Source organism: Bos mutus, chromosome 19, assembly GCF_027580195.1.
Source record: "Bos mutus isolate GX-2022 chromosome 19, NWIPB_WYAK_1.1, whole genome shotgun sequence".
Taxonomy (NCBI): Eukaryota; Metazoa; Chordata; class Mammalia; order Artiodactyla; family Bovidae; genus Bos; species Bos mutus.
In genome coordinates this window covers 44,322,052-44,346,778 of record NC_091635.1, presented here as the reverse complement: position 1 = coordinate 44,346,778, position 24,727 = coordinate 44,322,052, and the positions used below count along the sequence as shown (strand labels likewise).

At 35.6% G+C, this 24,727-nt stretch overlaps 1 protein-coding gene across 8 annotated transcripts; it reads right to left on the bottom strand.

Annotated features, from left to right (window-relative positions):
• Nucleotides 1-668: 668 nt before the first annotated feature.
• On the bottom strand, nt 669-24,263 carry ZNF207 (zinc finger protein 207). Of its 8 annotated transcripts, none has more exons than XR_011468052.1 (13): nt 24,080-24,263; nt 22,554-22,680; nt 18,158-18,296; nt 17,038-17,208; nt 16,839-16,914; nt 16,280-16,327; nt 15,102-15,172; nt 13,355-13,512; nt 12,127-12,219; nt 10,895-11,137; nt 10,122-10,281; nt 6,732-9,991; nt 669-3,078 (listed from the first exon to the last, which is right to left on the bottom strand). XR_011468052.1 is itself a non-coding variant. In XM_070390432.1 (12 exons), exons 1-12 carry the CDS (start codon nt 24,118-24,120, stop codon nt 9,831-9,833), a joined length of 1,488 nt encoding a protein of 495 aa, XP_070246533.1. In that variant the 5' UTR covers nt 24,121-24,263; the 3' UTR covers nt 669-9,830. The 8 variants fall into 8 exon arrangements, 6 of the variants coding, with proteins under 6 accessions (XP_070246533.1, XP_070246534.1, XP_070246538.1 ...); XR_011468053.1 differs by having other exon boundaries at nt 669-3,075; XM_070390432.1 differs by having other exon boundaries at nt 669-9,991.
• Nucleotides 24,264-24,727: the final 464 nt, after the last annotated feature.

The window sequence follows — 24,727 nt, the reverse complement described above, 5'->3', positions numbered from 1 at the left end:
TATCCTCCTTTGTTTGTTTTGTTTAGGGTCTTCTTACCATCATATCCCTTGTATGACTTGCTCTTCTTCACTTCCCTCCTTGCCAGTACAATGCTGGAGTGAAGCCTGGAGACAGAATGGAGGGAACCCACCTGTTCTCCCCACCCCTTTGAGATCTTGTACCATCTCACAAAATGCTGTATCACTTTGGAAAGAAGCAGACATAGTGTTCAGATGTAAACCACCTTCCCTGCTGTAACAATTAAATGTTTTCACTTGAACCTCCGTTTACCCTCTTTTTACTAAGAGCAATGGTGTACCAGGGAGCAGAGATTCCAAAATCTCACCACCTTTCTCTCTTAATTTAAAAAACACTGCTTCCCTGAAAATCCACTGTTGCCTTAAGTTATATTTTACTATTATACAATGATTCCCACAACACTCCAGAAAGAGCAGAAAGATTTCATTCCCATTTTTGATCAGTTGCCTGTTATCTGTCAGATCTAACTGGAGCTCTAAGAACAGAAGCCTTAAGGTAAACAGAAGATCATTGGGTTTTAAGATGGGGACATTTAAATAATTCTTCCTTGAAGATATTCTTTACCCGCCACTTATTTCTACTCTGAAAAAAGTGTGAAATATGAAATTAGTAATGCACTATAAAAATAAAAACAAACGAGACAAAGGAGTAAGGTACCTTTCAATTTAATCAGTGTGCACACAAATTTGTAAAAATGCTAGACACATTAAGTCACAAAGGATATTCAAGAATTCTTGTTTATGTCTAGATATTACCTTAAACCATGGAAATTTAGCTATTTATTCAAATATTACATGCATTTAAAGTTACATACTTACCGAATTTTCAGCGTCTGCTTATCCTTGCTAGGAAAGGACAGAGTTCCTTAGAAATATACTTCACTTTAAATCTTAAAGACATCAATTGAGGGTCCACACTTTGTTTAGTGCTTATCTAGAACAATACATCACCATTATCACATACTCAGATATCAATTTTCAGGTTTTAGAAGACGATCACTCTTCATACTAAAAAGCAAAGAGTTGCCTCTTTATTACTGACTGACAAAGATCACAGCAGGAGAAACAATCTGAAAACATCCTTAGCATATATTGACATTAGCTAGGATGTGACTAAATGCTAAAGCGGGGGCGGGGGGCGGGCGGAATCTATGTGATACAATGATTAAACAGGGATCAAGTAATTAGAAATATACTCAGGCTAATTTCCACTGGTATACACAGTCCTAGAAATCAGTATTCCAACCAAAGCTTTTCATGCAAGGTTAGAATGATTTAAGAGTACATTTGAAATTTTCAAGCTTCACTCAGAGGCTTCTGTGTAAGCAATTAGTCTGCATGACCATTTTGGGCAAACTTTCCTTTACTCTACTCTCAGTTAACTGCTCAGGAATTGCTGGACAGACAGAAATTGTGGTCTTTAAATTTTATACTTATGTAAAATGGCAATCAAAAGCACTGAGAAAAAAATTTTCTGTCAACTACAAAAAAATCTGTAAAAGATTTTCCTTAAATGTTAGTTTTGAGCAAAAACATTTTTCCTATCTCACCAAAAGGAAATAATTTACATGTTAAAAGTTTCTGCAGTTAAGAGTCTAGTAAGTGAAGGTTAGGAAAAAAGTGAGCCCCAATTATTAGGAACTGTGAGGAAGTCAAATAATCACCTTAACATTCTTGATTCAGATAATAGTTGAAGAACACAGAAACTCAAGACACTGCCATCAAAGTGTCCAACTTTAGAGAAATAGTAATTATATGAAGTATAAAATAGTAAGTACTCACCAGCAAAGCAGCTTTAAAGAGATGGTTTTAAGGAAAACCATTTCCACTGTATCTACACCATTTCTTATACAGATTAAACTGTGAAAGGCAATGAAACTTAAGCCCTTAGGCAATTTTATATTTAAAAAAACCAAGCTAGTATCTTATAAAAAATATTATCAGTTGATAAATCAAGGTCATTAGAACACTTAACTGAAAACATGACTTTCATATTAACATTGAGATGATCTGTTTTCAGTGGCTCATCACCATCCCAGTTTAATAGGAATAAAAGATCAGCTAGTTTTATGAACAGACTGTCCCATATTATACAACTTTACACTTAAGGTGAAGAGGAAGCCATACAGACTGAAGAATGGTTCAGGCTTGTGTAAACTAAATGGTACACTTTCTTCTTCTCTCCTCAGTATTTAAAATTTTTATCAACATAAAAGCATAATATTTACAGCTTAAAGGAAATCTTTGAAGGATGGTTCAAGTCGACAATGAATCCTGGTAGAACTAATGAAACTAACAAAAACTTTAATGTATATGTCCTCATTGCCCCTCAAGAGGAATACACAAAGAAACCTGTCTAGATTTCTTGATAGTCAGCGTTCATTGGTAATTAAAATATTGCTTAGTTCAAAATAAAACGAGCCCACAATGGTGGTGCACCAACAGAATAGGTTATAGTATACAAAAAAGATGAACAAAATCAGTACTTAATTACAGCAAAAGTTGCTAAAAACATGTAAGATCAAAAAAGGTATAAAAAAAAAATTTCTAGCTTATGATTGCACGCCATTTATCACTGCTAGAGGTGAGGAAACGTGACTTTTTGTCTGTTGATTCATACTGTAAAAAGTTAAAAAAGTATGAGTTCCACCACAGGAGTGGCTTAAGTAGGATACCCTGAAGCCAAACACCTGCACTCTATATACCAACATGAGCATACAGCCAATTGAAACTGCCACTGTCTTCCTCCTATGTACAATTTATGTATTTAGGTTCAATCATAACCAGATAAAGGAGCAGTATTACACCTTTATTACAACTAAGGTGATCAAACCTAGAGCTACTTTGGCCCAAAAATTGTGTGTCTGAAAGTGTCCAATGGATCTCTATTAGTCATACTCACATTTAATAACTGCACAGCTTTCTTCCTTGTGTGGGTTATATGGATATGTTTGAAAAAAATAGGAACATCAGGTACTTACAGATTAAACTAACCTGTACTGGCAGGGCTGTGGGATTTTTCTTCTCTACCAGTAAGTAGCAAATGCTGAAATTCTGCTGCTAGTTAACAAAAACACAAATTGTATTAAACTGAGGAGTTCAATTCAGTTTAAAAAGTCAATGCGCATAAAATTTCCTCAGAGTCTGACATTAATACAGTTAAAAATTTTTTTCCCTAAGTCTTAAAAAATTACCTTATTTTGGCTATTAAATTTAGAGTGATCTTACGAGATTGAGTTACTAATACTGTATATCTCTTGGATACATCTCAATTTTAATAAACTATTTTGGTATGTGTACTATGAAAACACGGGTTACTCTAAGGGTAAACTTGAATATTTTAAGATTCAACTTTTAAAATACTTGACTTCATTTCCTTATACTAAAGATTTTCAATTTTAAGAACCCGGGCAAAAAAGTAAATTCTATCGCTTCTCCTACAAGTATAGTAACAAGCTAGTAACTAAAAGGGAAGGCTCTGTTCAATAACTAAAATGTCTCACTTTTCTAACTCAAACTTCCAGAAACTTTAGTAACTCTTTCCTTGGTCCACTTGGGTACTTAAGCAGCCTTGTTTTATTAATAGAAACTGGGAAATGGTGCAGCAAATCTTGTTTATTTTCATCTTTGACTGACCACCAAACTATTTATGAATAAAATGTTGACAAGCTACATTGCAATAAATGATTTGGTGAAACCTTTCATAATGAATGTAAACCAAGGCCAGAATGCTGTCACTTTTCGTTGTATTTATGGTTCTTAAAAAAGTCAACAACACTATACAATGGCTTCTCCCAAATAATCACTACTGGTTTGTGTGTAGTAAGCTGGGTAAACAACATTCTTCATTTTTATCCAAGTTGGGCATCAATGAATTTCATTGCCAGTTCCTTATATTTAAACCAAAACTGAACATACAATTAAACCAAAACAAAACATACAATTCTTAACTATAATAATGGTTAAAAAACAAAACCCAGACACAGTAAGAATGCCAAAAGGCATGGAAAATTCCAATAAAGGACTTCCCCCTTTTTACACACAAAGCATTACAAAAACTCCTGACCCAACACAGCACATTACTGAAGCTGTGCTGTATCACAACTTTACATAGCACTACAATATTTGGAATTAATGGCTGGGATCCAAGTAATCAATTGTTCAAACAGTTTACTCACATGTATTTTCTCTGCAGTTAATTTGACAAAAACTACAATTATACAAACATATTTTCTTAAGAAAGTTGGTCATTATTTGCCTCCTAAATAACCTAACTATATCAGTCTTCATTTACAATACTATGTTCAATTTGCGTCAAATAGAAATAAATAGCTCAAACTAGCTTCAGTGAAGATTGACTCTGGGTCTCCAATTTCTACCTTAAAATGACTTCTATATCCTGACTAGTATAACTTCCCCTGAGACTACATGAGATTAATTAAGTTTAAAGAGAGAAGGTTCAATAATTTCAAACTAGTAAGAGTTTCAAACTATTCTTTTTTGAGTTCGGATGAAAATGAAAGGCTTTTCCTTTTATGGCCAAAATACTATGCAAAAGGTCAGGAAAAACAATGCTTATAAAAAAGCAGTTCTTCTCCAAGCCTTAATGAAGAATCTAGTTTCTTTTAAAAACTGTATTTTACAACACAATGCCAAGTAAAAACACGAAAACACTTGGAAATATTGGAGATATTTAACCACAAAATTGTGAATATCCAGTATGTGCATAACACTATATGTAGCTGCTTATTTTGCCAAGAAATCACACAGAAATGTTAGATGATTTATATGCTATAAAAACAAATGGTTATTTATTAAAATGATTCAGATAACAGAAAATAAAATATTGAGAAAGAAGGTTAAGAGAGGAGTAACCTACACTAATATTCAAATCATGAGGATTGCAAGCAGAAGTATAATTGGGAGAATGTTTACTTACAAAACTCTGCCTTATAGTCAATAGTCTCATAATGAATCCTTTCTTTTAGAAGACTTCCATAAAAGAGTAAGAGAGAACCAGTTTCATTTTGGAATAACATACAAAAGTTATTCAATATGGTAGATAAATACCACCTTAAAGACATACCTGATTTATACAAATTTTAGGTTACATGTTTCCTACTTTAAAAAAATCTCATAACCAACGCAAGTGTCAGTTTAAACAAAATTTTATCTCAGAAAGTAAGTGACTTCAACATTTCCTTTCTATAATTTACCAAGTTTTACCAGTGGACATGATAGACACCTGAAAGTTAAGTAATTCTTAAAATTGTTATTTGTCTGAATCACAGAACTACAGAGTTCAAGGAACCTACATCTTATCACCTTCAATAAATTATGTCACCCTTAGAAAATCCCTCCCACCCCAGCACTCAAATGTTTAAGAGTATATTCCAATTATAATTATTTCAATGATCACTATCAGAATTGGGACAAGCAACTTCACTCTTGAATATTTCAATATATTGGGGCAATGGTGGCTATAACAGAAAGCACCTCCAACTAAGGAGTCTTAAAAGGTGCAATTATTGAGCAGGGAGTAAAATATTCCAACGGAATTTTTTTGTGGTGACATATTCTTTTTTCAAACATTGTTATCTTCTTTCCATGATTCAGTTACAGAGAAAAGCATATGTTCTAGTTACAGACATGAAAATTTGGAATTCATTGAATGTGTATTTCTTTACGCTTCCAAGAATTAAAACCACAAAGAAACACAAGCCTGAGTTTGCTACTACGTTAACTGTTACGGTTCAGAGGACAATGCTATCTACATAGAATGATGGCTTTAACACAGGAAGGAACAAGAGTAATCCAAGTTAATGATTTGGCCTCTCTTCCAGTTCCCCATTTACTTGCCCCCTACAACATATACACATACTTTTCTTAACCAAATAAAAGCAATTTTTGGTTGGAAACATACATAGATGCTTTTCATGTGTGCATATTGCATCAAATATTGCTCAGTAAAGATAAAAATGAAACTCAAAATAATCATTCCAAAACCACAGTTCAATATACTAACTTTACTATGTGATACAATTTCAGTTTGACTGCTTGAAAATAATCCACCCATACTGTAAGTCGTAATACCCAAACGTTTTTTATACCAAATGTGTAGTGTATACGCATACATACCACACATACACACCATCTTCCCACTTTTCACAGGGCTCTACATTAACATTTGCTCTAATGTGGTGAGATTTATATATATTAAAAATCACAAGCATTTCCAGATGGCCTTTCAACCTTCAATGAATAACTTTGGGATTAAAAAAAGTAGATTTCACTATCCAGTGGCACATCTAATGATTAAACTTATCCTTGAGGTTAAATTTAATAGTTTGAGAAGAAAATAACCAGATTTTCCTAAAAAGTGAAAGGGAAAATTTGAATGAAACATATCAGGCCTCCAAATCAAGAATGTCAAATTTTGTCAATTTTCTAAAGTTCAATGTAAGTAATACCAGCTTTACTGAGGCTGTTAAGTATTATGTAACACAAATTACATGTCAAATATTTTGTTTATTAACACCACAGTCAAACGTGAATATTAATATAGAGCCTTCTCTGCCAAAAGAGTATAAAAACCCTAAATTTAATTAAATTTAGGGGCCTTCACCAAACTTGCTGCAAGTTTGGGGACATGAATATCCAACAGCCATAAAGCTGTGAAAGCCCCTATAAGGAATAAAATAAATCCCACTTGCCTCAGACTGAACAGGGCAACACTGAGACTCAGCCTCAGCCTGTCCTATGGCAGGGCTATAGGAAGAAGAAAATTTTAATTTTAGAAAAACATTACCCAATTAATTTAAAAGACATGCATTAAAAAAAATCCCAATGATCAAGCAAGCATAGGAAAAAAGGAGTAGCTCTTTAAAAAAAAAAATCTATTGTCCACTGTAATTCCATTCTGAGTCCATACTTTTATTGGGACTCTCCCCCACCCCCACAAATAACTAAATTTAATTAAACTAAGTTTAAGTTCAATTATGCAACTTGATCAGTGGAATAGGAGGGCTCAAAGAATATTTACCCCATTTCTAATTGGTAAATGTGTGAGAGATTGCTAAGACAGTAAGAATTCAAGTCAAATGATATTCCAGCAGTCACTCAAAAGTTGATCCTCACCTGCTGGCCTTGTTACTGTCATACAGTAGTAAAAGCTACACAATAGAAACTAGTGCCAGACAAAAATAGTGGTTCTTTTTTTTTTTTCAAGTGGTGACAATGGATGTATGCTAGAGCCAAAGATGGCAGTCTCATTAATCTGACAACCTCCTAAATTATGTTAATCACAATGCCTGCTTGTATATAACTGGGTCCCCAAAGCTGTCTTCTCTGAGGGCAGATGAAGTTTACTTAAACTGAACTCCATCCATTATTTAAGAAAGTTAAGTCAAAGAGTTAAAATTACTTCAACGTAAGTTGTTCCACTCATTACTGAACCATAATATGGACCCCAGAAGCAGTTAGGTAAAAAGTATGTTCTAGAAGCTTATTATGCTCTGATGCATGCACAAATTACACATTAAATATACCAAATGGGCACCATCTGAGCCATATACATACAAACACAAGAGATGATGTGCCTAAGTGCTATGCATAACATTTTAAGATAACTTCTAATTAGAATTCTACCCCTTATTCAAAAGTACTAGTGTTTTCTCTTCATGGATCTCAGAAAGCAACCTCAATATATTGGTTTTCTTTGCATTAAATGCAAATGAGGCTTTGCAAATTTTTTGAAACATTACCAACCCATTTTTACCCTCTTCCTGCCCCCTTTGCCCCATTGCTATCATCCATTCCTGGTTTATTGATAATCCTATACATGAAATGCTTGGGAGATATTTGGTTTGAGAAAACATTTCCTATTTAATAATTCTAAATTTAAATTGTGCCATCTTGACCTTAAAGATTCTCAACACAGGTCTTTGGCAGTATGATATACGTACTTCCAAATCTAAGACATATACAATAATTCCAAAACTATCTAGGTAGGTAGGCGCTGGTTAAGAAAAGGGGTAGAGAAAGAAATGCTTTCCTGGTGATACACAGCACAGGAGCTGTAACACCACTGGAGCAAAACAAATGGCACTCAGCTTTGTAATACTCAGTGTTTTCTTTAAACCAATGACTTTACTTGTCACTTATATACAGACTCTTTTATGATAATTAAAACATCCTTTAGTATTTTGTTACATGGTTAAACTTTTTTTTTAAACAAAACTTCAGATTCTGTCTGATACCTACACCTCCACATAAGGTTATAGAGAAATGTTATTTTCTTAGCTGTCTTTTAACTTTATATCGAGGAAAACTAAACTGGAGTTCATAATAATTATACTTTGTACAAGTCATTTGATACTTAAATAATCATAAAAGTATTCTATAAAAGATTTTAAAATAGATGCCAAAAAGTGGTCAACAAGCTATTATTATGAGACTTGCAACACAAGATACTGAATAATAGCAGTCATCTCTACAGAAAAGTTCTCCATAGAACAGTTTTAACATTCAAATTTCCAAGGATGAAAAGGTTAACAGCAAAAAGCCATTTAGGCTTAATAACAGAAGGCAGCCATTTAATCAAAGAAATAATGAAATCTTCCAGGAACATAGTAAAAAATTTCAAATCCATCTGTTAACCATCTTAACAGAGGCACATTTAGATTCTCATTATACTTAGAATACATACCAGCCATTAACAGCACAAAAGGCTATTACTGCATGCACCTAAGCTTCTAGAATTTTGCACCTGAAAAGCTTCTGAGGTCCACTCAGTACTGCAGTTTCAAATATAATCAAAAGGAAATTAATGGGTCTGGCACTAGGCTCTAAACATCAGCAGCAGGAAGAAGGGAATATCAGGATTTACATTTTAAGTCTCTATGATATCTAACATGTACTGACACCAAGGGGGTAGAAGGGTGACACAATATAAAGATTTCATACTCTGACCCATATATATATATATATATGTATATATCTCTAAGTTTTTTTGTCAACTGAAGGATTAACATACAATTCCACATACACTATCCAGTTAAAAACATGCAGCTAACGAACAACCTACAATTCAATGACAGAATCCAATGATATATCAAAATTGCATTGGTAACTACGAATTTTATTATGTGGACATCTACTCTGGCATGCATTTGTACAAACCTTTCAGGCAGTGGTCCACAGCTGGGTTATGAATAAAAAGGCATAAATTTTTCTCTCATTTTATTACAATGAAGTTTAACAGTACAGAAAAGTCACATGACCTTGGAGGGTCAGATTTCTTAAACCCTGCAACATGAGGAACTCTAAATACATTAAATATTGTTACACATTCAGACTTCCAATGTACAGGTACTTGGAGACAGTTACAGCCCTCACCAAGCTAGGTTGGGGACATGAAGTCCAACAGCATCTGAAATGCTGTGAAGGCATAACTTTACAAATAGCAATGTAAGCTTACAGAACTTGCCTTTATTAAGGTGGTATGTTCATGTAATTCCAGCGCCTTCACAATATAACGAACCAAATTTACTATACTTCACTTCTAAAAACCTAGATGAAACATGAAAAAGAAGCCATACAGTATAAATTGCAACTTCAGGAAAAGTTCCTGCTTTATTATTCCAAATAAATTTTCCCATGTAAAATAAATGTCCAATAGTTCCTGGTATGTGGGAAGATAATGTTTTTGTTAAAGTCACAATGACGCCTTATTGACGGAAGCTTGGCTATATAAACAGCACAAGTTGAGAAAAGGTTTAATCTCCAAACCTATTAGACTGGATGAAGTAAGATCAGTAACGGCCACCTTGCGACATTACAGGAGGTCTCATTCCCATCGGAGGTCGAGGAGGCCCACCTTGGTAAGGGGGCACCATTGGCGGTCCCTGCCCATATGGTGGCATAGCACCAGGAAGGTAACCTGGCATGCCTTGATGATGACCACCATACTGACCTAAAAAACACATTTAAAACACAAAAAGATAGATTCAGTCTATGCACAGCACTTTTAAATGTAATATATTTTGCATATAAATTTGTTTTGTGTGTATACTGAATAAAAAAAACATAAAAAAGAGGAATACCATGAGGTGGCATTGGGGGTCTCATTCCTTGTTGCTGTGGGATGCCTGGCTGCGGTGGCATCATACCTCCAATTGGTCCAACAGGTGGATTACCCATGGGAGCCTGTCCTGGTCGAGGAAGATTACGTTGATATTTAGGTAACTGTGCTCTTCTCTCTTCCTAGGAATAAAAATGTGTGAGATGTGAAACATATGAACACAGAGAGTTGTTAAGCATGAAGGCAAGAATCTAAAGTCTTTATAGTCATTTTTAAATGTACTCTTACATTCCAGTTACTTTCACAACACAAATCAATCCAACTACTTAAAACCTTGATGCCTTAAGAAAACATCACCTATTTTTATATTTGAAGTATGTTATGTTTGAACAGCTATCCAGGAATTATAAATTGCTTCAGCAAGATACCGTAATCAAGAAGGTGTATGTAGAGTAAGCAATCTGCAGATTCTATCGCACACTTAACTGCTTCTTCAATTCATTTACCAGTTTATGTCCAACTAAACTAATTTTTAAGAGTAAGAACCCAACTCACTACCTTCTTTTAGATATAGTGTTAGGGGATGGGGACTGGATCTAAGATCAAAATATGCAATATTCACCTCGTTTTGTGAAGTTAGTATGGTAAAAATAAAAAATTCTAATGGCAAAAATTACTTGGCATCCAATCAGACTGTAAGACCGTTGGTACACAAATTAAAATTTTTTCAAATGAACAAGTTGCTACAATAGTACTCAATCAAACTCTGCTAGTAAAAAATTTTAAACAACTTACCAGTGATATATCCTCATCTGGATGGATCAACTTACTGGTTGCACTGGTTGTGGTAAGTGTAGCAGGCTTACTTGTTATGGAAGCTGCTGGCTTAGCTGCAGTGCTATTTGTTGTACTAGTGGTTGAAGCTGTAGACTGTGTATATGCAGGGAATGTAGGCTTTGGTGGTTCTGTAGTTGTTGCAGGGGTACTATTTAAGGGCTTGAAATCTGTACCAACAGGTCCCTGGACAGCTGCCTGAGCCTGTAAAACAATCTTTCATCAATAAAACCTCAAAACTGAATTTATTTACTACCAATTTAACTTAAAAACAATACACTAACATTCAATAAGGGACAAAATTTTAAATGAAAACTAAGTTAACATCATGATCAATCCACAAAATTTAAGATAACATATAATATTGAAAGATGCTGAATCAAAGCACATCTAAAACACAGCAGGGGAAACAAGAAACAAGACTGCTTATGTGATTTCTCAGACAGCATGTCTCCTCACCAAAAATTACTTAATTTACAAAGCTTTGTATTATTCCTAATTGATGAAATACTGTATTGTATCATGAAATAACATGTTCAATTTTCATTACTCTAAATTATTTTTTAAAAATTGATCTACCAAACAAAAAGTCAAATTATAGAATACAAAAAAATGTTGGCATAAATTTCAGTTACCAAGTCTACCATAAACAATTATCAATGGTGACACATTAAAGATACGGCCTTCAGAAGTATTCTTTATATAGTAATACAATGTCCGCTCAATTAACAATGTCTGTATGATTATGATGGACAAAAGGATTCAGTAGAGCTTTTAAGCATAAAGTTACCAGTAATAAATGTTACTTTCTGTAACACTATGCATCTGAAACATGTAAATTAGGCCAATTTTTAGAACCAAATGCAGAGTACTAAATTTCCTTATGTTATATGTGATGCATTAAACACCATAAAACAGAATAGCTTACTCATGCATCAAGCTAATCATTGGCCACTATAATGCACTTACTGCTTACATGCTTTTAACCCTTTAGAGCCATAGGAGTTTGGGGTACATTTTTTTCTATTATTATGTAGTTCAAATTTTCAAATACCATTGATTTATAAGCCATTAATTTTATTTTTAAAAATTAAATAATATGTTTTTGGGATAAGATTTAGTTTTAAAGTAGGGTCCAAAGGGTTAAGTTATAAAGCCATTTTAACAATTTTAAACTGCAACTTCCTGCGTACTTGTGCTGTGCTAGGAAACAGAGCTTTAGAAGATGCAGACAGACTTTCTGAATTGGATGAAGCTGTACTTGAGCTTGTTACAGGTGTCCCCATCTGTAGCATAAAAGAAAGGAAACAATGAAAAGTCTCCAAACAAATGGGTGAAAATAAGCCACGTGGTAGACTTTTTTTTCCAGTATAGATTGCATTTCTGTAAATGCAAAATACAATGCCATCAAAGCTGTTTTATATATAGAGGTAGGCAGTTAATGCATTTGCAATAAACAGAGTGACAGTATGAGCTTCAAAAAAACTTTAATTCTATATCAATAAATCTAATTAACCAGAGTTTTTTCTTCCACCTAAACCTAAGGTGTTCTGCACTATGGTATTTCAAAACTGATACCTTAAACTGAGAATTATGACGCATTACTTCAATTTTCTCAGTAACAATATTTGCCAAAAGTTTAATAACATCTCTCAAAAAAAAAGAGATCACCCCAACCTCAAAAACATAAGGTAATATGCCTTAAAAAGCACTTAAAAAGTGCCTTTTAACTACAAATAGGAAAGAGTTGAAAAAAGAAAACATCTAATGGATCATTTTAAGGTGAACAATAAAGAACATACATCCTGATCTTTTGAATTCTGAATGAATTAAACACACCTGCCTAATTCAGAATGAAACTGGGTTACCAACCATTACATACATACTACATATAAAATAATCTTTTGCTTCTGAGTTCTGGTGAGGGGTAAAAAAAGACGAATAGGAAATACCAGTGTAACTAGGTCAAAATCCATTAAATGATGCCCTTCCTACAACAGTGCAACATTGTTTAACAATTCTAGATTAAAGTAAGAACCCCAAAATAATTTGCTATAGGATTTTACATTTTTGTCTTTGGTTTCATTCTACCCAGAGCTCATTATGTAAAAGAGGAACATTTTTATTTAAGCTCTCAGAAATTAAATTTCCATTTCTAATAAAGTGAAGAGTAACCAGCATTAATTACTATGAAAAAACAACATACAACACTATTCTCTGGTTTCAGTTAATCTTTTTTGAGTAGAGGAAATCAATGTGTGCAAACATGGGAGAGAATAGGCCACTCTTTAGTATAGTTAATAAATTATATTAAAAAGATTAGGAAATACTTAAATAACCTATGACAAACTGAAGGATTTCAGTAAACTGCACTTTACCTTTAAATATTAATGCACTCCTTTTTCAAGAGTTTCACCTTACCTGTCCCGCACTGGGGAAAAGAGGCTTAGTAACTGGAGGCTGCGGAGCCGGAACTGTTGCTGTTGGTGCAGGTGGTCTGTTAAGAATACCTGGAGCTGAAACAGCCTGTGCTTGAGTCATTGGAGGAATTCCAGGACGTGGAACAGGAGGGGGCATACCTGCAGAGAATTAAAAAAACGTGTAGCCAATTAAATTAAAAAAAAAGAAAACAAAAAACCCTATACTGTAAAATTACTAACTCTTGACTGCTGAACTCAAAGAGGCTCAGAGAACCTAGGCATTTGCCACTTGGAACAATTCTGCCTCCAACTTTCTATATGACTTTGTTCCTCTTTAAAATTTTTAGACGTTAAAGATAACCACGAGAAAACCTGTATATGGGCAGATCAACAATTAGGCCTATTACTAATGCAATAAAATTTTCAAACATATAGAAATTATTTCTTTTTTTTTTAATAGAAATTATTTCAATCATCTAATAGATGTTTCCAGAACTCTAATGCAAACTGCAATAAAAACTATTAATAGGTCATATACCCATAAAAATTATTCCAGAAACGAAGTTACTCCTTTAAATAATACATCAGATCGGATCAGTCGCTCAGTCGTGTCCGACTCTGCGACCCCATGAATTGCAGCACACCAGGCTTCCCTGTCCATCACCAACTCCCGGAGTTCACTGAGACTCACGTCCATCGAGTCAGTGATGCCATCCAGCCATCTCGTCCTCTTCTCCTCCTGCCCCCAATCCCTCCCAGCATCAGGGTCTTTTCCAATGAATCAACTCTTCGCATGAGGTGGCCAAAGTACATACATTTTCCTAAATGCACCACTAGCTGTTCTTCCAAGTGCCTCATAATAATTTAAAACTTACTGACTTCCCATTACCAAATGAATACAGATTATTTTTCTTTATTCCTTAAAGGTCTTAAGTTGTCTCAGATCATAATGTATGTGAAGTTGCCACCTCAAAATTAATGGTTGCACTAGCTATGATTCAAATTTTGCTGCTGCTTTATTTTTCCTGTTCCTTTTATACTATCACTTGAGTACATGTGAATCTGTTATGGATTGCAAATCAAACGTGCTAGGATTAAAAAACTAGGCAACAGATCGAGAGAATCTCATGAAAACTTCTGTGCCACACTTATTTCCTGGGCTAACCAAATCCCATCCCCTCACATTATAGACTAAGAAGTCAAGATATTTTAATTAATTTGCAGGCTTCCTTGTACCTAGGGGGTCCATTAGACTTTTTCTGGCAAATGATATCTAAGAGGCTAGAAAGTTACTTTGCCATAAAGTAAAAGAAATAAAAGCACCCTTTCTTGCCTGAGTCATCTTCGAACTACTGAGTAACATGTCTGAGGAACAAAAGCTAAGGCTGGCAAAGCGGCAAATTTAAGAAAGTATGGGTTCTTGTTATCGCCATAGTCGCCAAATCTACCACTTAGGGTTGGATTTTTCTGTTACTTGCTAAGGGTCTCCATTACTTGTCTAAAATAGTCCTTATATAACCACTCTTAAGTCACAAGCTCAGTAACTCATACTTTTACTATCTATTTCAAAAAAAAAAACAAAACAAAAAAATACATTTCTCACAGTAATTTTAAAAGAAGTTATTAACCCATAGAAAATTTAAAATCACATTGTACCAACGCTCATAAATCTGTTATTCAAAATACTTAAGAATAAAACATGTCGTATTTTTATATGTCATATTAAAAAGGAAACTAACATTTCATACCTGGTGGCATACCAGGCATCAGAGGTGGTATTCCCGGTCCAGGTGGCATCATTCCACCCATTGGCATCATTCTATTAGAAAGCAAATTTCAAGAGACAACTAAAGTTAATTAACAGCATAAAACATTAGAAAATATTCTAGCTAAAAGCCTGAAACAACAATAAAGACTTGAATTTGACCTCTAATATTAAAATCTATCAAAGTGAAAAGAACATACAACACACTAAAACAATCCTATCAAAATAAATCCCCTAAAACCCAGCAAACTCTCTGGTTTACCAGTAGAATAGGGGTGAAAAAATTCAGTGTCTGTTAAAAGAATATTTTAATACATTTGAAGTTATTGAGAACAAATATTTTACTCTTCTTAAAAACAAGAGGCCTTATCTAAAATGTGTAACTGGAAAACAAAATCATTTTTTGTCTCACTTGGAATATATTCACAGAATATAAATTAAAAAATGAAAACAAAACCAAAAACCTCCCCCCTTAAAAAGAACCCTCCATTTTAGAGCTGTCAGATTTTTTTTCAAAAAGAAAAAATAGTAAGTGTATTCTATGGAGTGAAGATTTCTTTTTCTGGGGATGCACAAACATAAACTACCATCAATCTGTAGTTAAGATAACCAAAGATAACCAAAACTAAACTCAGTCTCTACTTTTTATGTAGAAAGTTCCTAACACTAAACCAGGACTTAAAAGCATAACCCATATTTATCTTCCTTTCCTTAGAAGAGCTCACCTTCAAATATCAGTGTCCAATTCACTTTAAAAGTTACAAGTTTTGTGAATTTTTGATTTAGGACTCAAACAGAATAACTTCTATATACAGGTTTTATTAAAGAAAATTCAATTACTTTCCATAATAGAGCATGTAATTTCACCTAAGAATATACTCTTTCTTAAATATCAACCCCTTCTACTAAGTCCCATAACTTTTAGCAGTTTGGGGAAAACAGCTGCACAGTTAGAAAAGGATTTATGTGGGTCTATTACTATTTCCTCAGATGTTTTTTAGTTCCCTCCTTTAAGAGATCTGTGTCAGTTTGCAAATTTTAGAAGTTTTAGTGAGGAAGGTTAGAAAAGTTTTGAAGTCAACTGAATAGATACCATTAAACACACAAAAAAATGACATTATGATTATACCTCCTGAATTACATTATGAATGAGATGCTTACATGTTTTCACCGCAAAATGACTGGGTGTATTTTCTCTGATGATGCAATCTGTGAAAATGTATGACAAAATCAAAATCTAACTGTGATTTTCAAAATACAGTGGGAAAGTGTATTGTATACCTTTCACATCCAACAATATTTTTAAGTAAAGTGATGAGCACGGGCACCTCAAATTCATTTTAGTTCTTGAAGATTTGACAAATCATTTACAGAATTTGCTTCTGTCACAACTACAAAGTGTCATGGACAGTTCTGAATCTCAAAAACTCAAATCTACAACCAACTACTTTAATTACATCAGATGCAATTGAAGCAGATGGCTGCCTACATTTATCCTAAAACCCAAAAATCTATTCTCTCCAGAGGCAAATTTATATTCCTTAAATTTATTAGTAGATTTCTTTATTAGATAAGTTTAATAATTAATAGAGCCCATAACTTTTAGAAGCAAAAAACACAAAAAAACCCACAAAATAACATTTAATTGATGTAAACACCCAAGCTGAGAAAGATCACTACTAGGCACCAGCTCACAAGTCAATTAAAAGAGTTTTCTTACCCAGGTGGCATTCCTGGCATAACTGGTGGCATTCCTGGCATCAGAGGAGGAACACCTGGCATTAATGGAGGTATGCCTATAAATAAGAATTTTCACCAAGAAGAAAACATACAAAAAGTTAAGAGGGAAGAATTAATACTTCTAATCTGTATCAATGAAGACTTGAGAATGTTAAATTGTAAGAGGCCTTAGGTGCTACCTGGAGGCATTCCTGGTGCTCCTGGAACCGGTGGTAGTCCTGGTTGTGCCATTGGGGGGATATAACCTTGCTGAGGCTGAACAGGCTGTGGTTGAAATGAAGTCGAAGCCGCAGAGTCATCATCATCATACTCATCAGAATCATCTTGCTGCTTCTTTTTTTGACTCTCTGCTAAAAAAGATTCAATTAATTTTCCCCATAGAGTAAAAGAAAAGAAAAACAAATCAAGTTTAAGACATTCAACATTTAAAAACTTTATTTCAATGCAACTAGCTCTTGAGAATTTTTTTTGCAAAAAAAAATTCAGCCAACACTGTTCTTTACTCTTCGAATGGTTTTTCAATCTGTATTAAGCAAGAAGGGTTAACATGTTCTCCCTATTCTATGGCAGGCAAAAATCATTTTCCTAAATCAGCTATACTTTACAAAACAAGCTTCCTATTTCACTCCAAAAGGTAAATTATGACAAAGCAGTCTGACCTCCCTGTAACGCTTTTCAAAATAAAATATTTCTTAGGTTATTAAGAAGATTCTATCATTTGGATAGGAGAGGGCTGCAAATACCAAGTCAAATACAGTACTAAAAATTTACAACTAGTGATTTCATAAATCTAAACAAGGCACCTTCATTTTTAAAGGCCTTAACACTTGCTAAATCTACCTGGAATTCAGTTATGAGCAAAAAAAATAATGTATAAAATTATCCAAACAATACCATGTATACAAAATAAAATCTATTTCAAATATAAGACCAAAAAACCCCTCAAAATTGTGGAATTCTGAATAGATCTAATGTACTGTGCTATGTTTAGTCGCTCAGCGTGTCTGACTCTTTGCGACTCCATGGACTGCAGCCTGCTAGGCTCCTGTCTCCATGGGGATTCTCCACATAAGAATACTGGAGTGAGTTGCCATGCCCACCTCCAGGGGATCTTTCCAACCCAGGGATCAAACCCAGGGCTTCTGCATCACAGGCTGATTCTTTACTGTCTGAGCCACCAGGGAAGCCCAAATAGATCTAATACCGACCATAAATTTATACTTGAAAACAGTAATAATACTCTCATTAGTGAAGCTTTATTAAGAAATTTACTTATTAAGCATTTATCTTAGTATTTACCTTGTGTTTTTTGTTCAAGAAGTCGTCTTCTTTCATCCATATCTTTTTCTGGAATACCTTCCATACCATATATTTCCAACTCTATGTCTGTTCTCCCAGGTATTGCATTTGGTACTGCATCTATTGTCTCTTTATGCACCTAAATTAAAAAACAAATCCATATAAACAAAACACAAGCCTTCCATTAGATAGACAGAAGTGCCTCATGAAAGTCTTTTTTAAAAAGGAATTTTAAATTACTCATAGACCATCTAGTATAAAGGTTAAGAGTAACTGGTGCTACAGTGAGACTGAATTCAACCCTCCAACTTTCGAGAGTTTGGGCAAATCATTTGACCTAAGCCTCAGTTTACTTCATCTAATTTAGTACCTAATTTCTCAGCTTATTTTTAAGATTAAAAAAAAAAACTGTATATAAAAACCACTTGGCAATGTGTAGCTTATAATCTTGTTTGAATTATTAGCAATAAAGTAACAATACTACTCAAATCAGGGAAGTCTGAAGTCTGAATTAAGTAATGCTTATGAAGCCTTATTATATTAAGTATCAGAATAAACTGAAATTTCCAATGATGTACTTGACAAGCTAGTAATTACAAACCACAAAAGTGACATTTACAATTAGCATTACCCACAACTAATGAGTCACCTAAGGAGCTTAACACTGCCACAGCAGAGAACCTGTCACTATCTCTGAAGGTATTTGGTTGATCACAAAAAGAAGTTCTTAAGATGTATTATTGTATAACACTGAGAATTCAGGACCTTTTTTCACTGTATAGTCTTTCCTAGATCAAACATTTCTAACCCTCAGTGAGTAACTTCTGCCAATATGGTAAAACCCTGATCAGTCTTGGTTCCTTCAGCAAAATGTTTTAACTTAGGTTAAAGGATGTCAAAGTAGTTTGTCTAGACCATTGGCTTCAACTGGAAGCTTAACAAAAATGCAAATTCTCAGGGCACACCTGAGTCCTACTGAATCAGAAACTCTTAGTACAACCATGAATCTAAGTCTTCAAGGTGATTCCTTTGCATGTTCAAGTTTGAGAATCACTTTTATAGGGTAAGGGTAAGGACTTTGATACAGTTGTCCAAGTAACACATTTTTCTTTTCCTTTAAGACTCTTTCACAGAACAGAAGAAAGGTAAAGAAAACTGTTTTTTCTCTTTAGAGGAGTATCTCAAATATTTAAAAAACTGAAACACAAATGAAATTTAGAAATTATGATTAAAAGATCCATGAATAAAGCTACTCAATAAATGATGTAATCACTTCCCCCCAGGTTTTTTAGAATGTTACTTTTCTTGATGATGTACATGGTCATCTCTATGTTCTTTAAAGAAATATAGCTACATCCACAGACACAGTAACTAGTTTCCATTATGCTTCTAAGTAATGAGGGGGAAAAACATCTTTTACTATAAAAACTGGAGCATGTGTCTGATTTAACTGCCATGCCTATGTCACAGGCTGCTATAATATATAAATAGAAAATTTCAATTAAAGACATTACTGTTTATCAACTAATCTTCCAGCTTTCATGACATTTCTTTGCTCTTCTCTTACAGTACAAATCCCTGAAATAGTGCCTCTCCTTTCCCTCTCATTCTCTTGCCAGCACTCCAATCAGCCTTTCATCTTCTTCATCCTAGGAAAGCACTCCTGACAAGTAATCAATGACCTCTACTTTGATCAAACCAATCTTTGTCCTGTGCTTTCTTGATCTACCACTAGCTTTGATTTAACTCTCTCCTTAAAACACCTCATTTGGCTTCCAGGGCACTAATCTCTTAGTTTTCCTACCTTTTCAATCTTGAGTGGTTTATTTTAATCATCTGACCTCTATATGCTGGGAGATACCCAAGGTGGAGTCCTTGCACCTCTTTTCTATCTATACTGTCTAAGGACATCTAGTATCATGGCTTAAAATAGCCATCCTTTTACTGTATCCTCCCAAACTTCTATCTCCAGCTCCAACTTCTCTAAACTATAGACCCGTAGATTCAACTGTTTATATGCTATCTCCATTTGGATATTCAAGAAGACCTTCTCAACATTAAAATATTCAAAATTAACTTAAGATGATATAGTATTCTCACCTCTAAGCCTATTCTTCCCGCAGCTTTCTACACATCAGGGGTCATCCCTTGGTATCGAGGAGGAACTGGTTCCAGGACTACCCACCTCATACCAAGGATGCTCAAGTCCCTTATATAAAATGGCACCCTCCATTATCTGTGTATTTCTGCACTCAGTTGATAGTGGGTTCAATCAACTGACTCCCAACTGTGGTTGGCTGAACCCACAGTGATACCAAAATACCAAGGGCCAATTGACTACCACTGTATTCAACTCACTTTTCACACTGCTCAAGCCAAAAACCTTCAGATCATCCTCCACCCCTCACTTTCTCACGTTCCACATCTAACCTCATCAACAAAGTCTTACCTCTGTCACCATCACCTCTTGCCTCGAATACTCCTAAAACGGACTTACTGCACTCTATAGTCTATTCTCACCCTTACAGCCAAAATGACCCAAAGTACACCAAAGCATGTTACACTTCAATTAAAACCTCCCATTTCATTCAGACTTAAAGAAACACAGCAGCCGACAAGACCTCCTATATAAAGTAGCACATTGCTGCTCTTCCCTCAATATAGGATAATATTCCTCATGTAACAGTTCTTCATTTGCTGTTCCCTGGAATCTCTCCCTCATCCTCTTCGATCTCTGTTCAGATGTCAGCTTGTCATTCAGGCCTTTACTATCTTATGGCCCGCCCCTATTCCCCTCTACCTAGTTTTAGTTCTGTATCATGTATCAGCATGCTACTGCTAAGTCACTTCACTTCAGTTGTGTCCGACCGTGCAACCCGTAGACGGCAGCCCACCAGGCTCCCCGTCCCTGGGATTCTCCAGGCAAGAACACTGGAGTGGGTTGCCATTTCCTTCTCCAATGCATGAAAATGAAAAGTGAAGTCGCTCAGTCATGTCCGACTCTTAGCAACCCCATGGACTGCAGCCCACCAGTCTCCTCCATCTGTGGGATTTTCCAGGCAAGAGTACTGGAGTGGGGTGCCATCGCCTTCTCCGATGTATCAGCATAAGACTAAGTAAACATTTATAGGTTGTTTTCCTCCACAATGTTAATCTAAACTTCACAAAAATGACTATTTTATTCACTGCTATATATATGGTGCTTCAAATATTGTACAATGCTGTCTCACATAAATGGTAAAGTTCTATATCTGTACTATACAAGTCATCCACCAGTCACATGTGACTAAGCAATGGAAATGTGGCTATAATGCGACTGAGGAATTTAACTTTTCATTTTTAAATTTCTTTTTCAATAGTCACAGGTAACTAGTGACTGGGTTTCCCTCAAGGCTCAGCGGTAAAGAATCTGCCTGCAATGAAGGACACCTGAGTTCAAGGTACCTGCTCCAGTATTTCTGCCTGAGAAATTGCAAGGACAGAGGAACCTGGCAGGCTACAGTTCACGGAGTCAAAGAGAGTCAGACAGGATTTAGCAACTAAGAACCAGTGATTGCCACAATGGAAAATTATGGATGTAGCAGGCACTGACATTTCTGAATGGATTTTAAATTACTGATTGGCTTGAGAGAAGTGAGAAAGATCTACAAAAACTTATTTTTAAGCTTGGGGAAGCAATAATCTTGTTTTAATTTACCTCCCTGGCTCCTACCAACAGTAATTTCCAATGGGGATTCCTTCATCTCACGCCTCTCTAGGGTCCAATTACGCAAAAATTCAGACAATTCTGGACTGACAAAGTAGAAGAAATGTTTAATAAAACATCTTCAAAAATAAAACTTACTAGATCTTCAGAAATATACATTACAAAGCTCCCCCTACTTAGAAATGAAAAAAAACCTAAGTTTTAAATGAAAACACAATACTACCCTTCCATGGAATAAATGGTGGAACTAAACCTAGCCCCAGGCAGGCAACAGATTGTAAAATCCTTCAATGGCAGAGTAATGGCAGTTAATTATGTACTAATTCTTACAGGAGTAGAACTGGTCAGATTGCCTACAAAATTTAAATCTCTGATCTTTGTTTTCTTGCCCAAGTATTGAGGAAATATTTTGTGATTTCAGCCTGTCACACATCTAACCTAGGATGAAGATATCAATAACTTAAAGGTAAATACTAATAAAAATTCTTTAAACATAGAAAATCAATAGTTTATCTTCTCCATGGCTAAACAACCTTTTTTTTTTTTAATTAACTGGTCATCTTATCCAATCTTTTGCAATGAACAACAAAAAAACACCCTTGGGTTTCAAAAAGAAATTCAAGGTTTTCCCTCCATGCTGTTTGCAAACTACAATAGAGTAATATTAAATAAGAGGAAAAAACTCCTTACCTGCATGCAATGAATAGCTAAGCCAGGTCCTGTATACAATTTCTTATGACATATATGGCATTTAAAATGCTTTGCTTTTTGGTGCTGTATAAGGATCTTCTCATCATCAAAATCTCTATTACAATACCTGGTCACTATTGTTAAGGTACAAAAATATAGCACAATAACATTACTTATAGAAAATAAATATGCAATTAAAGAGAACACTATTCACTACTTAACATTAAAAACGGGGAACAGCTAAAACCAAAAGTACTTTGTACAAACTCTGCTTTTGGTATTATATAACTAGAAATAAACCTGCCATTAATTTTGGAATTTTCAATGTCCCGGAAGCCCACAATCTCTCTTCACCAACCCTAAAAAAACACATCTCCGTAGGCAATACAGCTTCGTCAAATTTCAGCGTTTACCACCAGATTTATGCGAAATTAACTTCTGTTCAATCTCTCAACATTTACAAACGCACGATGTTAACTGCAAGGGATCAATGTTTATTAAAAAAAGAAAAAAAACAATTTATATTGACAGAACTTCAATTAAGTAGAACATAAAAATAATCAGATTTAGAATTTAACACTAATTTGGAATCTGAAAATAAGTTCACTGCGAGTAAAAGTAACCATTTCCTATAAAAACCCATAAAGTTGCCTGCAATTCTGAATTTATGTTGCCAAAGGTTTCATTTAAACTCACAGAAGAGTTGTTACCGAGAATTAACTCACTAATCAGATTTTCCTAAAAGGACTTTAACAAAACTTGTAACCATTTTTCAACTATTACAAAAATAAATTCAGTTCTGTAGCAAAGCCTTTTCAGGTACAAGACAATAAATAAAAACAATTGGAACGTAGTTTATTAACGTTCCCGGGAAAAAAATAAACCGCCACGTTTTATTCCTAAAACGTATTTTTTCACTCCTAGAAAGCTAGGTAGAAAGATAAGTAACCCCACCCTGTTACTTCCCGAAGATTAACGCGCCAGAGGGCGAGACGCGGAAACTAGCTCCCCCGCCCCACCCCCGCAATAAAAAGGGGGGAAGTGGGGGGGGGGGTCGAAATCAGGGTTGACTAACAGAAGCCTTTACGAAACCAGATTCTACCAAAAAAAGAAAGTGGGTGACAGACTCCGGAAGCTCTCTCCTAATCCTCCAGAGTCAATGAGCGTATTATACTCGAAGAAAGTCCCTTTGTTGAATCGTCACCAAAACAACGTAGTGTGGCAGCAGAGTCCTCAGGGGACTCTGTCCTTGGTGATGGGGTCCAAGTCGCCTCAGGGGGTCAACGCTCGCACCAAAGCAAGAACCTCCTGAGTCACGAAGGCCCACGACCCACAGCTGCCAGAGCCTCTCGCCCCAGGGCCCCTACTTTCTGACAAGTCTTCCCAAATCCCAGTCCAACCACCAAACCACCGACCTCGAGGCCTACATCCCACTCTCCGCCATAGGCCGAAGCCAGGCCTCTCCTAGCCAGTCACCACTAACCGGCGCCCCCGCTTGGCCTCGACTTCAAACCGACAAAGGATACCAGCACCACGGCTTCAACTGCTTCTTCTTCTTGCGACCCATAACTGCGCTCTATCGACAAAAAGAGGAAAAAACAAACAGTAAAGAACGACGTGAAGAACAGCTCACTCTTCCAACCCAACCGCCACCACCGCGTCCCACAGGAAACATCCACAAAATGGCCGACGCCTTCGCTCGCTGCTCTGTCTCCCGTCAGGCTCTGCGGCCGGAGGAGGTGCCAAGCAGGGGCGGGGGGGGGGGGTGACGTGACGCAGGCCTCCGTCCTAAGTGGGTGGAGACTCGCGGCCCCGTCGGGCTGCCGGCCATCTTGTCAGTGCTTGCCATCTCGGCTTTCGTGGGCGAGCGAGTTCCTCAGAGCTCATTTTTCTTTGTAAAGCATATGGTGACCTAGGTACGCCGAGACGCTCGCGAATTGGAGGGGTGAGGAGGGGGTGGAAAAGCTGAAAAGATTACCCAGCGTAATTCAGGGTAAATTACAAATAAAGGATAACTGAGACAGCGCCCAGTTTTTCGTTTTGTTTCATTGCCCTGATTACTCTGCAGTAAGCCGTGGACGTTTTTCTACTACCGAATCAAAGAAGTCGAAGTCTCAGTCTTGTAACTCACACATTGGTGATGGGTGCGTAAACTACGGCAGCATGGTCACCGA

Coding starts and splice junctions, on each gene's coding strand:
- ZNF207 (XM_070390432.1), bottom strand. CDS start 24,120: ATGGGTCGCAAGAAGAAGAAGCAGTTGAAGCCGTGGTGCTG. Junction 12,220..13,354: donor TTTTCCCCAGTGCGGGACAG/GTAAGGTGAAAC, acceptor TTTATGCTACAG/ATGGGGACACCTGTAACAAG. Junction 11,138..12,126: donor TGTTTCCTAGCACAGCACAA/GTACGCAGGAAG, acceptor ATTGTTTTACAG/GCTCAGGCAGCTGTCCAGGG.